A 17,192-nucleotide genomic window follows, 5' to 3' on the forward strand; every position below is an offset into this window, starting at 1 on the left:
GGGAGGCCGGATAGTGATACGAAGTCGGCAAGACCTTTTCACGGCTAGGCATGTATAGTGCTTTTCTCAAACATATGCAATGAAATAAAAAAAATCACCACTCAAAAAAACAAATGATAAATATCAACCACCAATACCAACCAACAATCCTGCCATAATGACTTTTTTTCTTACGGATTCGTCCGTATTTCGCGTGTGTAGTGTTCGAATAGACCCTATTAGGGCCATTATACACAACCTGATAATAAGAATCTCAATTTCAATAAATAAAATAAATGCAGAGGATTTTAAATATTGTCTATAGTCTCTGGTGACTTACGTATAGACAAGATTTTAAATTTATTCATCAACACATTGAATCATACAGATTCGTATTCTTAATATCAGTACCTACGTTCGTGTATAAGAGGCGTTAACACGGATATTTTGGTCCGATAACCATTCATTCACTAAAAATATTAAAAAAAAAAATAGAATTCGGCTGTTTAGCCTGTTCATAGACACAGACCCCATGTTTACATTAGAATTAAAAAAAAAACTTCCCGGCCTAGGCCTTCAATTTCGTATGAAATTCCTTTACAGTTCTCTGGAGTTGCTCCGCCCTAAACGTGATACTTCGAAGCCTGATATAACGCCCGGAGCGACGACATTTCATTGCATGTTTGAGAAAATTATCTTGAATGTGCTTATCTGCTTATGTCATTTCTTTTAAATATACGGGAACAGGAAGGTACAGGACTTTACCACACAAAAATCGATATTTCCTTTCGTTACATTGGCCGACTGCATCGATGATTAATGAGTGCTTTAGTTGACCCTATGCAATATGACTGACTATTGACTATTTTTGAGTATATGACACCGTAAGATTGTGAACCCGTTAGTTTATAATCTAACGTGGGTTAGGTTAGATTATAATCTCCCTACCGTCAGTTTATAATGTAACTAGCGAGATTATAATATGACGAGTGTTTACAATTTTACGGTGACATATACAGGATGCTTCCTGTAACAGGAGCAATAAATTAAACCAAAGGCTGTACTCCTCAAACTGACCAACATTTGTTCAGCAACTTTTAAAAATTATAAATCCTTTAGACTTCCACTTTTTTATACAAAATAAATATTGCCTTCAATGTACGCTGACATCAGTGTGTTTGACGTCGCTTGTCACGCTTTAAACATAACAAAATTTGCAATACATTGCATCTTAGAATAAACTTTAAAGCGTAATAAAAATCAAAACATGAGTTATTTTGAAAAGTTGCTGAACAAATGTTGGTCAGTTTGAGGAGTACAATTCAATTCAATTCAATTTTATTTATTCAGTAAAGATAACACGATCTTATATTTGTTAGTACATTCTTAAAAATAATGTTAGTACTTAAAAACTAAATTAGATTTTACATTTAAAATTATTTCATTAATTACAGGACAACACACATGATCAGCTATCATCTTTAGGATGCTGTTGAGGATGTTGTTGGATGTTGAACCGTAGGCTGTACTACGGTTTAATTTATTGCTCCTGTTACAGGAAGCACCCTGTATATAATGTGTTTCCCTAGGGCAAGGTGGCCCGGCGGCCAACGTTCTCGTCGGACGACGGGCAGTGGTCCGAGGGTCTCATCTCGGCGGCGCGGCTCGTGGCCGCGGCCGCGCACTCGCTGGTGGAGGCTGCCAACGCCCTGGTCCAGGGCGCAGGCTCCGAAGAACGGCTGATATCCAGTGCGAGACAGGTGGCTTCGTCCACTGCTCAACTGTTAGTCGCTTGCAAGGTAAGATCACTTTAATAATTTCATATTTTTGACGATTTTTGTACCCCCCCCCCCCCTAAAATCATCCAAAAATCATGCTTCGAATGACCCCGTTTCCTCCAACGTCATGCTACCATTACCCGATGTCCAGACCTCAATTTGAAATGACGTAATTTATGAATAGCCCCTTAGTACGTTTAATCCACTTTTCACGAGAAGAATTCTTAGATAATAAGTTTCTCCGTTAAGTTTTAAATTATCAGTGTAACACAACTTTGGGAAGAAATCAAATTATTTTATTAAATATTAGAAGGGTCTTAGTAAGATGGCATATAATCGAGAAATTGGGACGGGTTCCACCGTGGCGGGATGGCCAAGGGGTTCGAGGCGTTAGCCCGGATTGCTAAAGACGCCGGTTCGAATCCAGCCTTCACGACTGGAAGGCTTCGTCACTTTTTCTATAATTATATGACATGTGTAACAAATTTCACTTCGACCGATATCCGAAGATATCTAAAATCGATCTTCGAAATTTGATTATGAGCGACTTATCAATAACTTTGATAAAACTTCTCATTATTTTAATTTTATCACTGAGTATCCCTTTATATCACTGGTATGTCTAGTTATCATCTTTACAATGTACTTTACGATCTTAAAATTCGCAGGTGAAAGCGGACCCGTCATCCGAATCCACCCGCCGCCTCCAAGCCGCCGGGGCTGAAGTCATCCGCTCCACGGACAACCTCGTGCGAGCTGCCAGGGACGCCATGCACTGCGAGGAGGAACGCAGCCTGGTGCTGAACAGGAGAATGGTTGGGGGCATAGCCCAGGAGATCGATGCAAGGTTAGTATTACATACGGTGTCCCCAAAGCACAACGCCATAACTGAACAGAGAAGAAGTATAGCCGTAATACGCTGAAAAAGCACATTTGACATTACTGACCTACAGCGAGGCAGCACTCTTACACATAAGATTTCTTCCATTAGGCTGAGATTTGCGGTCGCCGCAACGGCGTCGCTCTGGCAGGGTCGCCATGAGGTAAGGCGGGGTGTAGAAAATAGGAATACGTGAGAACTGTGTTAATGACTAATTACTACTTCTTCATTCCATGATACAGTGATAAGATAAGAATTTCTTATGAATTATCTTATGGCGGTTGGCGCTTACGCTATTATTAACGCCGCTCCAATACTATTGCGGTGCTATGCAACGTAAGCGCCAGCCGTCATAAGGTACCTTTTCCGGTGGAGAGTCACAGATAACAGATACAGTGAGTGATATACTTACAGCTAACTTATACTAGGTTCTCCACCTCAAGGCCCATTATTAAATATTAACTGACTATTGATTGGTAGATCTTGCGTCTTTACAATGAGGCTTAAGAATTGTCAGTTATCACTGTTGATAATGGCGCGACTACACATATGTTAAATTCAATATGAGTAGCTAAGGTAACATGCGTTGTGAAGAGGAACGCAGACTGGCGTTTAAAAGGAGAATGATGGGAGTTAGAACACACAGCAACATTCATATACGTAGCTACGTTGTGTCCCCAAAACACAACGCCATAACTGAACGAAGACTAAGCATAGCCATAATACGCTGCAACATTGCTATCGTAGAAGAAACATAGTTTGACCCTAAATAAGAAAATAGTTTTAAAAAACTTATATAACTGATTTTTTTCCCTCTAGATCTGAGATTCTCCGCATCGAGAAGGAGCTAGAAGAAGCCAGAGGGCGCCTCAACGCGATCCGGCAGGCCAAGTACAAGATGCGCGGCGCAGAGACCTCGGGCGACGATACAGACACCGAGGTTAACCTCGGCAGGTTGCCCGTCAGGTATGTCTACTTCTAGAACAGTGGTTCCTAACCTGGGGGTAATTACCCCCAGGGTAACCGTGTAACAGGGTTACCCCAGGGTAACAGGGTTACCGTGGGGGTAAAACTGGTATTTTACGGGGGTAATAAGCTAACCTAATTTAACAATACAACAAACGTACACGTTTTATTATTTATTACCATTGGGAGGAGGGGTAAAATCAGGTTCCCTAGTTAGTCATAGGGGTGACCGGACTGAAAAGGTTAGGAACCACTGTTCTAGAAGGAGCTAGAAGACAGATCACTATTTGTACAACTGTTTTAAATAAATAAATGAATAATAATAAATATTATAGGACATTATTACACAAATTGACTAAGCCCCACGGTAAGCTCAAGAAAGCTTGTGTTGCAATATGATGTTAAATGGACTGAATTATGCACTTGTCTTTTGAAATTGGCATTATTCTGAAGTAAGATACTCATAAATATTGAATTAAGAGTTAGAAAACGATTCGTAACCTATTTAAAGAAAAAATTATATATATTACTTTTGTACAGTCAGATATAACGAAGCGGCCGAGATGCTCCAAAATATGAACACAAAAAAAAAAAGCGCTGGTGGAAAAAAGCGCTGGTGGCCTAGCGGTAAGAGCGTGCGACTTGCAATCCGGAGGTCGCGGGTTCGAACCCCGGCTCGTACCAATGAGTTTTTCGGAACTTATGTACGAAATATCATTTGATATTTACCAGTCGCTTTTCGGTGAAGGAAAACATCGTGAGGAAACCGGACTAATCCCAATACGGGCCTAGTTTACCCTCTGGGTTGGAAGGTCAGATGGCAGTCGCTTTCGTAAAAACTAGTGCCCACGCCAATTACTGGGATTAGTTGCCAAGCGGACCCCAGGCTCCCATGAGCCGTGGCAAAATGCCGGGACAACGCGAGGAAGATGCACTCTAACGCCTTGACAATACAGGCGACTGTACGTTAGCGCGCTTAGCAGACTCAAACTTTATAATGTAATGGTTCATTTTTAGGTTAAAATATAGTATTAGCGGTTAAGGAAATAAAGAAAGATCAGCAAAATATTTACCATATTATTTACTTATTGATTTGACATCATATAGCATGTATATGATGGCATGATATAAATTCACAATCTGTCAATGTCACAATATCTGCTTCACCCTTTCCAGGCCGCGCACGCCAACCAGCAGCTACATAAACACAACATACAGCCCCAACAGCACATACTCGGCTCACAACACCAACTTAAGCCAACATATCTCCCACCTCGACCACTCTATACACGGCCCCGCCAGCCCTGGCTACCAACAAAATGTACACCCAACTAGTCCAGGCTACAACCAAAACCATGGTCAAAACATCCATCCTACCAGCCCTGGCTACAGCCAAAATATCCACCCAACAAGTCCAGGATATAATCAAAATATCCACCCAACAAGTCCAGGATACAATCAGAATATCCACTCAACAAGTGGATACAACCAGAATACATACAACCAGCAAAACGTGTCCCACACAACTCAATCAAGCAACGGGTATTCTACTTTGGAGCGGAAACGCGACGAGAAACAGTACACGGTACAGAGCCCTACGTTCACAAGCTTTCGGCCACAGGAGGAGCCGAAACAGAACTATGAGGGCTTCACTACTCGGTAAGTGGAGGGAAAACAGTTCTGGGTATCAACGTTAGGGAGATATGGAAATATTACTAGGCGTTTTTAACAGACTTAAAAATTTCTAAGGATTTGTTTCGGTTTTTTTTTATATTTATATAGAAGTAGGTGTGTTAGTATCTGTTATTTTAATACCTTTTACTAGTTACTATGACTTGGTTGTAAAATGTATTAAAATAATAGGTTTTGGGCTTTAGGGGTAATATCTTAGCTCTCAGAAAAGTTAAAATGTGTATGTATACATACACTTGTGTATATCTATTGTACCTCTTCGACATATTTTTATTCACGTCTATTGATATATCGACAAGTATATACCGACATAAAAATATAATCAATATATAGATCGTGTTACTAAAAATAAATAAATAATTACCTTGTAATATTTCCATCTACCTCCAATATCATGAGAAAAGCCTTTCCATTTATCAAAGAAAAACGCAAACTAACATTTTCACAAATTTTAACTTTTTAATGCTTTTTTACACGCTACCATTGGACCACCAGAAGATAACGCCCTGTATATAACACCATAACATCAGGAACACTATAACAAGACTGCTCTCCGCTATGGAGGATACTTATAAAACAATGTCCTTTTTAAAGGACTTAAAAAACAATGTCCATTATAATGGACAAGTATGATTTTGTACTTTTTATAACACATATGTGCCATAACGGTCGTTTTTGTATGCATACTTTGCTGCATTTATGACTAAAATATTTAAAATGCATTGTGTGATAATTTAAAAGTAACCACTTTGTTAAGAATAATTTTAGAAGTGCCTTTACAGAACAATTATTACGTGTGCCTAAAGACATTGGAATAGGTTAAGGTTTTTTGATAAGGTTTTCCAAATTTTATAGTACACAAATATTATTTAGGGGAATGGTTCATTTTTAGACTACCCTCAAGTTCTTAGTACTTTTTTGAGGGTATTTTTAGAAATAAACCACAAGTTTATGACATTACTTTTTCTCTTGCTTTTTAGTCAGATTTAAAAAGAAGAGACTAGGTATTGTTAAGAATACACTACACTTTTCTAAAACATGTTAAGAACACTGAAACAAACTATGTTTACATTAAATCATTCTATCCATTCGATCGCTATTAGTCAAAATGTCAAATTAAAGTATTGTGCTCATTCCTAATAACTATACTGCCTTCATAAATCATACGCTGTCATATTTTACAAATCACAATGTCATTTTCTAACCGATCTAGCACAATACTTGATATGCTTAAAAATAATGCTACGAAAATGTGTCTAACATAAATGTTTCACGTCACAAAAGTGTGGTTTATTCATTATAATTGTGTCTAATTAAACATATTTTAAGTTAGTTTTAAGAATATATACTCTTGTCATTAGCATGGCTTAGCGCTTGCTCTATACTTTCTTAGGCATAAACTGAATAATTCTTCTGTCCTTTATAATGGAAGGTCAAGTTACGATGTCCATTATATAGGCAAATGAAAATTACTCAAAATTGCCTTTTATAATTAAGTACTTTAGAATTATAGTATTACTGGTTTTCTACATAATTTTACAGTCTATGATAAAAAAATTATTTGAAGTATGAAAAAGTAAGCGATTACATTTTCTAAAACTTTGGTAGCTCAATACAATTAAAAATACATGGTTATTTTTCTGCTGAGTTGACTTGATGTTTTACAATCCCTTTTTTACAATTTGCAGAGTTAACTGACCGCTCTGTAAACAATTTCTATACAGGAGGGGTCAGTTATCTCTGCAGCTTACTGTACTTAGTGATGTTTGAGCCATGTGTTACGTATGTAGAAAACTAGTAACAAATTTCTTCTTGTTCGACCATTGACCACCGCAGACCGGTGCTTGCTTTGTGTCTAGATCTAGATCTTCTTATAATCTGTGTTATCTAGCCGTATACCGTTTAATTTACAGAAGCAGAAATGACAGAACGATGCCGTAAGTCTTTGTACGAGCTTAGGCACGTGATGCGTGTTTTCAATGTTTGTATGAAATTACTTAATTGTAACTTTGTACAAATATATAAGAACACGGATTGTGATGCGCAATGGCAATATCGTGTGGTCGGCGTCAGATACTTCAAATCTTCTTTTTGATTCACTACAACTTTCTTCTATAAAAATCTTTCCCCTGTACATACAGTTTTCTCTTTCATAGTGTTCAATTCTAGTGCTATTATAAAAACTGAGCAGAAATGCAAGTTTCTTCATTTTTATAATAAATAGGTACTAAAATTCTTCATTAAAAATCCATATCTTAATATTTCCTGTTTTTGTCATCTTCAAGTATAGAAAAGCAATTTTATCCTCCTACGGCTCAGCCATACAAATGAAAAATCTAAAATTTGCCACTGAAATTTTAACCTGTAGTGTAGGAAATAGAGTTGATTTTGCTTTGTTTGAAAATTGAACGAAACAAAGCAAAAGCGACTCTGTTCCAACTGAAGATGGTTTAAATTTCATCGAACTGAATAAGTACTTAAGGTAGGACCTTGGGCCTTAGGAGGTTATGATTCGGAAACAGACTTGTTATTTTGAAGTAAGGTTTAATGTGCCTTACATGTTATTACACGCTTTCCGCCCACCCTCTCTGACGTCGACTTTTGATCGCTTGTCCCGCGTTTTGCAAATGGCATATTTTGTGTCAATCCACAGAAAAAGATACCTTACATAAACTTATAACTAATTGAGTAGTTTCGTTATTTCTTTAATATATAATACATGATAATGTATTACTACGACTAACTCTACGATAATTAACTAAAAATTATATCTGAAATTAAACGACGTAATACATAGATATATTTATTTAATTATAATAGTTACATTAACACTAAACTTATGCTCCCTACGTAATACCCTACAAGTAATACAGTGAGGTGCCCTATTCTGTGGATATGACACACGCTTCGAACCATCGTTCTGTACATATTCCATGTTTTACAGTCTTGTTCCAGCTTTGACAGTTAACCTACTGTGATAATGACGTGTTGACTTGTAGATTTAAAATGGGTTGTTTCAAGCGATTTGAATTTGTCTCAAAAGAATATTTAACTGAAATTATATGCCATCAAAAAGTGATAGTTCTTAATTAAATTTTCAACAAATTGCCATGGACAAAATAGTTCTTAGGTATTTCATAAAGTTTTTTTTTTTACGGAAATATCATGGAATTTACTAGTTACAATAGTTTTATCACATTCTAAAATAATAAGTTGCGTGAAATTTTGCATTTTATCGTAACTTTATTGTCAAACGATACTTTGATAATCTAAAGTCTATTTTTTTATTCGGTAGGTTGCAATGACAGTTCATAGTATGAAAATAAAATGTCATTTCATACTATGAAATGTCATTTTAGTCTACCGAATTAAAAAATAGATTTTTGTTGTACCTCACTGAAGTGACAATTGTCACAAACACGATACGAAATGTAAACACCCTGTATAGTTCAGCTATCTAACCAGGCATATGCTAGGATATATTACTCTGTTTTCCTTTTATGGCTACATTTATGCGATTAGGATCAAAAAAGTAAAAAAATCATTCATAAATTTTGGCTATGCTATTTCGACAAAGATTAAAAAACAAATAAATGTAGATCAAAATGCGTTTGAAACTCCCCACCCTTTAAACTGACCCTAACAACTAATTTTCTAAACCTGCATGGGGTACTAATAGGAGCATGGACGAACCCATAACGGTGCGATCGCTGCAACTGCCCCAAGTCCGGACGGCCGTGCTCGTGGGCCCGGACCCGGACGGCTACAAGAGGGAGGGAGACAGGATATATTACAAGAGGGAGAAGCCGCCACCGCCGCCGCGCCGCGCCTCGTTGTTAAAGTATGCGGAATAATGGGTTCGTTGAATCATTTTCCGCACCGGGAACAGCCATCAGCACCATCATATTAGCAATTATGCTCTGGTTTCCTAGGAAAGCGGTGCCGTCATATAGCGGCCGTCTCCATACAAGAGCATTTCTCGAATAATTTGTACATTTCGACATAGAGAAATATAGTAAGACAAGAGTGCTCACTCCATACATCAGTTCAGACTATTGATTTCAGTGTCTACATCTAGCATCGAGTAGCGGAACTATCAGTACTGCTACTTGACAATAGATGTAGCACCGACCGGAAAGTCTTATCTCAACAGCATAAGACTTTCCGGTCGGTGCTACATCTATTGTCAAGTAGCAGTACTGATAGTTCCGCTACTCGATGCTAGATGCTAATAGTCTTTTTGGTACTAAAACTGATGTATGGAGTGAGCACTCTATGTATTTTTTTTTCTATGATTTCGATCACATCTTAGATTTCTATAAAAATTGGTATGCTGGTAAAGTACATGAAGCTGAACAATTTCCACCATATTTCCCAAAATGTCCAAGAAAGTTTGTATGAAACATTCCTTTTTTGTTATCAAATGTGTAAGGAAATCTGGTAACAGAAAAGGAAGTTTCATACGAACTTTCTTGGACATTTTGGGAAATATGGTGGAAATTGTTCAGCTTCATGTGCTTTACCAGCATACCAATTTTTATAGAAATCTAAGATGTGATCGAAATGTACAAATTATTTGAGAAATGCTCACAAATACTACGACATCCATATTTAGCCGTATTATTTAGTATGGAGACGGCCGCTATATGACGGCACCGCTATCCTAGGAAAACCGATCTTTAGGGATGCAAATTGGTTATGGCAATTATGAATTTTGAATTTACTAGCATGTTCAAGTTTTTCCACGTAAAAGAAATAGTTCTAAACTGAAATAGATGTCATATATTAAGGAAAAAGTGACGAAGCCCTCCAGTGGTGCAGGCCGGATTCGAACCGGCGTCTTTAGCAATCCGGGCTAACGCCTTGAACCCCTTGGCCACCGCGCCACGGTGGAACACGTCCCAATTTCTCGACTATAATGCCATCTTACTAAGACTTTGACCATGGACTTTTGGACTACTTAAAAAACATAAATCAAAAATATTTAATAAAATAAATTGATTTGTTCCCAAAGTTGTGTAGAAATAGTTCTGTTATAGAATTAAAAAAAAAATATTTTCAAATTATAAAAATGCTACACTATTTTGAGATCTTAACGTTTTAACTTTGTGCGAATTATGTCGAGCCTGCCGCAAAGTTCTTAAACGATCTAAAAATATCTTCAAAAAAGTTCTTAAAATGTTCTTTTAAGAATTAAGTAGGTAGATGCGAATTTCGCTTCTTTTAAAACTTATGCGTTTCGTAAAAATGTTTCGTGCGTTCCGTAAAAATTAAAAAGTGAAATAAAGTAGTTATCATCATTTCGTTGACAACAAGAAGCAAAGTAATTTACAAAACGTCATGTACTCGCCTGAAATATCGTCATTTGTTTACTTTCACGTTTCTTTCGTAACAAATAGCGAATCAAAAAACAGGTAAGGTAAACGTACTAGTGCTCGACATGCTGATTCAATTCAATTCAAAATATACTTTATTCATGTAGCCGATGTAGCACTTATGAATAATAATTAGGTATTACATAGGCAAATATTATCTTAATCTAATTATCAGAGCAATTTAGCCCAATAGACAACACCCTGCTGTCACCTCTATTGACAATGACTTAAGTTTCAAGATGACATGTACTGGGACCGAGCACCAGTACGTTTACCTTACGACTCCTTTATACAGAGGGACAGTGTCAAAGATCATAATTGCCATAATACTTTTGTAGACCTATCCTGCCGTCTGCACAAAACATTGGTCGTAAAAAAACAATTGCTAAAGTCAACATCGACGAACACCATTCCACAGGCGGCGTCTCGCTCACACAGTGTGCGGCAGAGACATCGCACATCGCTTTTAACTGTAACTAAAGCCTGCATGCATGGTGACAGCTTCCCTTCCGGTGACGGGTAACATCCGGTCGTCCACTAATAATGGAAAACGTTACAGCTACGAAACGAGACTCTACGACACACCGCGCAGCGATCACTCCAAGACAGAAGAACAGAGGCAATTCGAATCAAACATCTTTAAAAAAGAATTCGGATACGACGCACCGAAAATGAGTCCTCTAAGCCCGAAATTCAACGCCAGAGACCTCAAATTCGATGATAAAGAACATATTTATTCAACCCTTAAAAAACCCGCCAATTTCGATGGCGTCGGACAAAGCTTTTCCGAACATCAGAAATCTACCGAAGCGATCCCGGGCGGCACTAAACAGACAGAATTCACTGTCAAAAGCGAATCTTATCAAAGCTTTCCAAAAACGGAATTCATAAAAACGGAAACTAAAAAATCACCATTTGTAACCTCAACACCGTCTAAGTTTGAAAAGGATTATCACCAAGAATTCAAACAGACATCCACAGATCTTGTCAAAGCCGCGACACCGGATTACGAAAGAATATCTTCACCTTACGGGAAAGAGGTCCATAGCTACGGAGGTCCGAATTACACGGAGGAAACTATGACTGAAGTTAAAGAAATACCTAACGGAACTCAAAAGGTTACTACTACCAAAATATACAGCTCTTCACCAGTTAACCTAACTACGACAAACACTAAATATGAACCTGTCAAATTGGAGGGAATCGACGAACTGTCCAAGTCTTTCGATAATGACAGCCGTTACAGCACTTTGGACTCTAGATTTAACACGCTAGAGTCCAAATTAAGCTCGGACACGAGTCGCTCGTTCATGAGGCCTTCTGAGTTCGCGACAGAGGGTCATTCGGTGAAAAAGGACCTCTCGAAAGAGATGGACAGCTTGGACAAGAAGTTCTCAAAGTCGACGATAACTTCGGAGAGAATTGAAAAGAAAAGTGTGATGACAAGTTCACACAAATCGGAGACGAGTTCGACTGTTACGAAGAAGTTTGGAAACTTTTGAAGGTTCGTTATAAAACTTGAGTGCCCTTAGACTATAGCAGTGTATCGTCATCGGGAAATTTTCGGAGCTTGTATTTTTGTATGGGACTTGAAATTTTCCATTTCCAAAATGAACATTGTTTCCTGCCAATTTTACTCGAAACTTCCGAGAAATTTCAAACGGTCGCACACATCGTTTTTGCACATCTTTAATCGTCAACAGTGTTAACTGATACGGCCACCGCTTATTTACAATTATTGTCTAAATTCAGATATAACTTATATACATATAGACCAGGGGCACTTATTACGTTTTTGAACTATACTGGCTTGCTAGTACAGCCGGTTTTATTGTTTTTAAAAGTAAAAAATATATTTGTTACTAGCCAGATGATATTTTATAAATATAAGTTTCATTCTTCAAAATTGGCAACGACTTAAGATATTTATTTAGAAACAATGCGCCGGTAAACTAAAAAGTTACAAATGGCGGCCACTTTTTCAAATGAGTAATAATATTTAAAGATGTAGTGTCATAATTGTTTTCCGTCGTATTTTCTCGGAAACTTTCGTATTTGTCATGCTACTTCAGTCAACCTCAGTACTTTTTGTACCGAGACTGACTGAAATAGCAAGACACGTTCGTAAGTTTTCTTGAAAATACGATGGATTATTATTACATCTGTACTGGGTATTTTCATTACTTGTACATATATATATTCAATATTTGGTTTAGCAATAGAATCGGCTTTTAAGGCTTTATATAGATGTTGTGTTCGTCAACCGACTTCGAAAAGAGTGTTAATGTGTGTAGCTTTCAGTAGTCATACTAGATGTACGATTGTATGGCTCCATACAATTATACGGTATTGTATGGCATCATGCAATCTCACTGGGCTTCAGTAGCGCGTGGATTAACCAAAACTAGTCCTTATTGTTAAAGTGATAGAGTTCACGCGTATGGCATTTGTGTGTGCATTATAATGAAATTGATTCTTATGAAATATGTGAACGCACGTTGAAATTTAAATATATATTTAAAAATATAAAAATATGTCTCGAAAAAAGATTTTATGTTTAGATTTAAAACTGCCTTAATGTCTCGAGATATCCGTGTCACGATTAAGTAATTTTTAGTTCCTAACAGTAAAAAAATGTAAATATGTACTTAGTTATGTAAAAACACTTTTTTACTGAAGGAACTAAAAAATACTTGACGATTAAGTCGAGGTTACTACAGGAAATGCTAGTTTAAAAAATACGTAACAATAATGATTACATATTATTTAAACGTTTTGTGTATGTACCCTTGACTGCGAGAGAGTAGTAACTCTAAAAAATAAAAATTAAAGAGATGAAATTTGAAAATTTTCGTTGCCAAAAAAGTCCCTTTTGTACGAAAGTTTTATAGTTAGTACTCTCTGTTCGGTGCTAGACACGGTTTACTTTAGAACCTAGTGCCTAAACTTGGCCTTAGAAAGAATATACAAAGATTATTGTTTCGATTTGTAAATTCTATAAAAGTTGATGTTTTGGTGAAAATTATTGTCCAGATCGGGAGCGGATATAAAATTAACTAAAATAAAATAAAAAATAAAATGGGTTTGGACTATCCTATAATGAATAACACTAACTATGAAATAAATTAATAAACTAAATAGACAAACAGCTAAATAACATATAACCTCTAAAAATAATAAAAATATTATGCCTCTTCTATAAAAACTGAATGCTACAGAGTGTGAAAAAACAAGTTGTTACTACTTATAGAAGAAGTTGCATAAAAATTAAATAATAATACGCGATAATGTTACTTAAACGATTGCCTTAAATTTATAATAATACTTTTAATAAATAAAAATAATTGAAGCTCCTAGTCGACTCACGAAGTGCTAACCCTTTGGGTACCTTATATTTATGCCTTAAAATATATTATATTATGAAATATGAAATTTATAAAAAACAAAGCAAGGCAGCAGACGAGAAGGGGCGTGGGGATATAAGAAAAAGATTTTTCAATAAACACAAAGATGAATTTAAAAATATGATACTAAAGTAAAATAAAATTAAAAAAAAAATGGAATATAGACTAAAATTGTGCGAGTGGAAAAACTTAGATCCCTTTTCAATTAAAATATGTACTTTCATAAAAAAAGTCAGAGGTAGCTATATAAGACTACTTTATTAACATATATATTTTTAGGTTAAATTTAGATTATTATATTTCTTGCCATATATATCTATAAAATGTATTTATTACGAGTATGTCCCAAAATATAAAAGGGTGATAAATGAGTAAAATTACGAGATAAAAATGAAAAAATGTTGTAAAATGTTCCCCACGCCCCTAGTCTTGGAGCCAAAACCAAATGTGCCATGGAAACATTTATTTACAACCGTGCCTTTAAATAAATAAATAAACCCTTCTAATGTCTTTAAATTTATTACAAATTGAATTTTATTACAATGCGTAACATCTAATTTAACTACAGGTACTTTTGATATAATATTAAATAATGTTATATCAAATTTACCCACAAACGTGCCATGAACAACCATTTTTGTACATAATTTATATATAATATGTGATGTGTAGGGTGCAATTAAAAATAACAAGTAATATGTAAGGCATAGCTCAGTCGTCCATACTATATGTATGAGCGGTTGAGCCGACGTAGCTTTTATAAAACTACTTTAAGTACTAATTATTGTAACAGTTAGGTACCTAATAGTCTCAGATATTTTTGATTTATTCACTAGTGCATCTGGATATTAATTATGGGTCATATTGCTTAAATATATTTATAGATGTCGTAAAATAGTTTGTTAATAAGCATTTATATGGTAGGGTGTCATTGAAAAGCTTTTTATAGATCGCGCGTATATCTGAGATTATGTCTAATGCTTGTGACATATTTATTTCAATGTAAACAAATTATGATATATGATTTATTTTTTTATAGAAAAATAATGGCGACGTCGACTGTGGTCTGAAGAACATCCTGTATAAAATATGTATAATTGTGCCTTAATTTCGCTTGAATGTATTCCAGCACGCTTAAATATATAATACATAATTCCAATATATGTTTTATTTGAACGGCTTTAGTGTTTGAATTCGGTAATATATTATTAAGCGTGTGATAAATAATATTTTGTATATTAATATTATATTATATTAATATAAGGAGCCCGCGCAAGCGACACGTCCACTGGAGGTAATATAACACCAATCAAATAGATTTATGTCTATATTAACTTTACATATATTTCATATAATATAATTATGATGATTAACTATACTCAGTAAAATAAATATAAGTTATTGGGACTGTCTGTGTCAAATATAAAGCGTTAAACATCTGTTAAATACAAAAAAGTCAAAGAATTGATATGTTTTTGTATTTTTATAAATTTTAGCGCTTAGATATATATGACGCCGACTGTACATGTCGAGGCAACAAACCTAAAACAAAACGTGAGTTTTGCAGCTAAGTTTGTAATAATTATGACGTTGGCCTAACGTCAGGCTAATCTGGTGTCTTATTATTATTAATATAAATATAGTTACGACTATGTAATCTTGAAATCTAATATAATTATATACTGTGTAGATCTTGCGTGCGAACTGTATGCCTGATATTATGAATTCTACAGATTAATTTTAAATAAGTTACAAATACTTACTGGGGCAGTTATTTACAAACAAATGAATGAAAAAAAAATGTAAAAGTACAAGAGTGAAAATCTAATCTTATTATAATGGTAGCACGTTTACCGATTATGTATTACGTTTAAAATTACTCTGTATAAATAAATATGCATTGTTATTTTATTTAATGTCTTCTGAATATTAATTAAGTCTCGAACGCATACAGTTCTCACGTGAATATTTTTTTGATACTTCTTTATTATAATATATTATACAGTTGTAACCTCTATAGGGAAAACCAAATAAAATCACTAATTATTATTGTTTTTGTTTAAATCGCTTTTGATTTATAAGTTTATTGTTTGTCGTCGGTAGCGCCCTCTGTGGGGTTTATTTGTAACTTACATTACAGTATGGGTGTAATAAATAACTAATTGTAGTTCTTGTTTTATTTCCGTATTTTCCCAAAAATCACTTCCACTGCTAGGAACTTATTTATTCGTTAACCTTTTGGACGCCAATGACCGATATATCCGCACCGTAGGTTCAACGCCAAAGACCGATTAATCCACAGACCACAGAGCAACATCGACCTACGTGCATATACATAAAGTTCAACTTCGGCTCGTGGCGTCTGAGTGACAGCTTTTGTGTTTGACACGGCGTCGAAAAGGTTAATAAAATAAATAAAAGCCGACAGGGTGTAGGACATGACAAAGGAACGAACATACAATCAAACAGTACACATACATACCTACACACATACCCTCATACTTGCTTATACGTACAATCAGCTGCAGAGAAAGGTGACCCCCCCCCCCTGCATACACTGTATGCAGGGGGGTCACCTTTCTCTGCAGCTGACTGTACACAAAAAATCTATACCTCGTTTTAGTAAATATTACTAATAGCATTAGAAAAATGGTAAAGTATCTTGGCATGCCTTTTTAATGAAAAATGCTGTAAAAAATTGTAACTCTTATGAAACCAAAATAATGTAAATATATATCCTTATCCTTGCTATATAATTGTTACATATGTGCTATAAGTAACTTATTTTTCAGAAGTGTTTTTCAATAAAAAGACTATTTTTCAGAAGTGTTTTTCAAGATCGTCTCTCTTATTTGTAATGCTAAAAAACTAGGTAAAGTCTATTTTTTTATTCGGTAGACTAAAATTACATTTCATAGTATGAAATGACACATGATGTTCATACTATGAAATGTCATTTTAGTCTACCGAATAAAAAAATAGACTTTACCTATTCTAAATTCAAGGCTAAGGTGCATTCGGCTATTTTCGAAAATGGATTCTAAAATGGATACACCAGGCGGTCTAGCCAAAGTGACAATCGTTATCGCTTCGCTATCGAATCGCTTTTTGTCTCTCT

General features: G+C 35.5%; 1 protein-coding gene and 1 non-coding gene across 2 annotated transcripts in view; one reads left to right on the plus strand and one right to left on the minus strand.

Annotated features, from left to right (window-relative positions):
- The window catches only part of LOC134659168 (talin-1), a 157,490-nt gene extending 145,316 nt beyond the window's left edge, over positions 1 to 12,174 (plus strand). The window contains exons 57-63 of the mRNA XM_063514800.1: positions 1,569 to 1,778; positions 2,426 to 2,604; positions 3,457 to 3,603; positions 4,780 to 4,924; positions 5,162 to 5,262; positions 8,975 to 9,136; positions 11,230 to 12,174. Of these exons, the coding sequence (XP_063370870.1) occupies positions 1,569 to 1,778; positions 2,426 to 2,604; positions 3,457 to 3,603; positions 4,780 to 4,924; positions 5,162 to 5,262; positions 8,975 to 9,136; positions 11,230 to 12,172 (1,887 nt within the window). The 3' untranslated portion in view covers positions 12,173 to 12,174. The remainder of the gene's footprint in view (positions 1 to 1,568; positions 1,779 to 2,425; positions 2,605 to 3,456; positions 3,604 to 4,779; positions 4,925 to 5,161; positions 5,263 to 8,974; positions 9,137 to 11,229) is intronic.
- Trnas-gga (transfer RNA serine (anticodon GGA)) lies at positions 10,109 to 10,181 on the minus strand. The gene has a single exon. It is a non-coding gene; the product is annotated as a tRNA-Ser (tRNA).
- Positions 12,175 to 17,192: the final 5,018 nt, after the last annotated feature.

This window comes from Cydia amplana, chromosome 24 (genome assembly GCF_948474715.1).
Source record: "Cydia amplana chromosome 24, ilCydAmpl1.1, whole genome shotgun sequence".
Lineage (NCBI taxonomy): Eukaryota > Metazoa > Arthropoda > Insecta > Lepidoptera > Tortricidae > Cydia > Cydia amplana.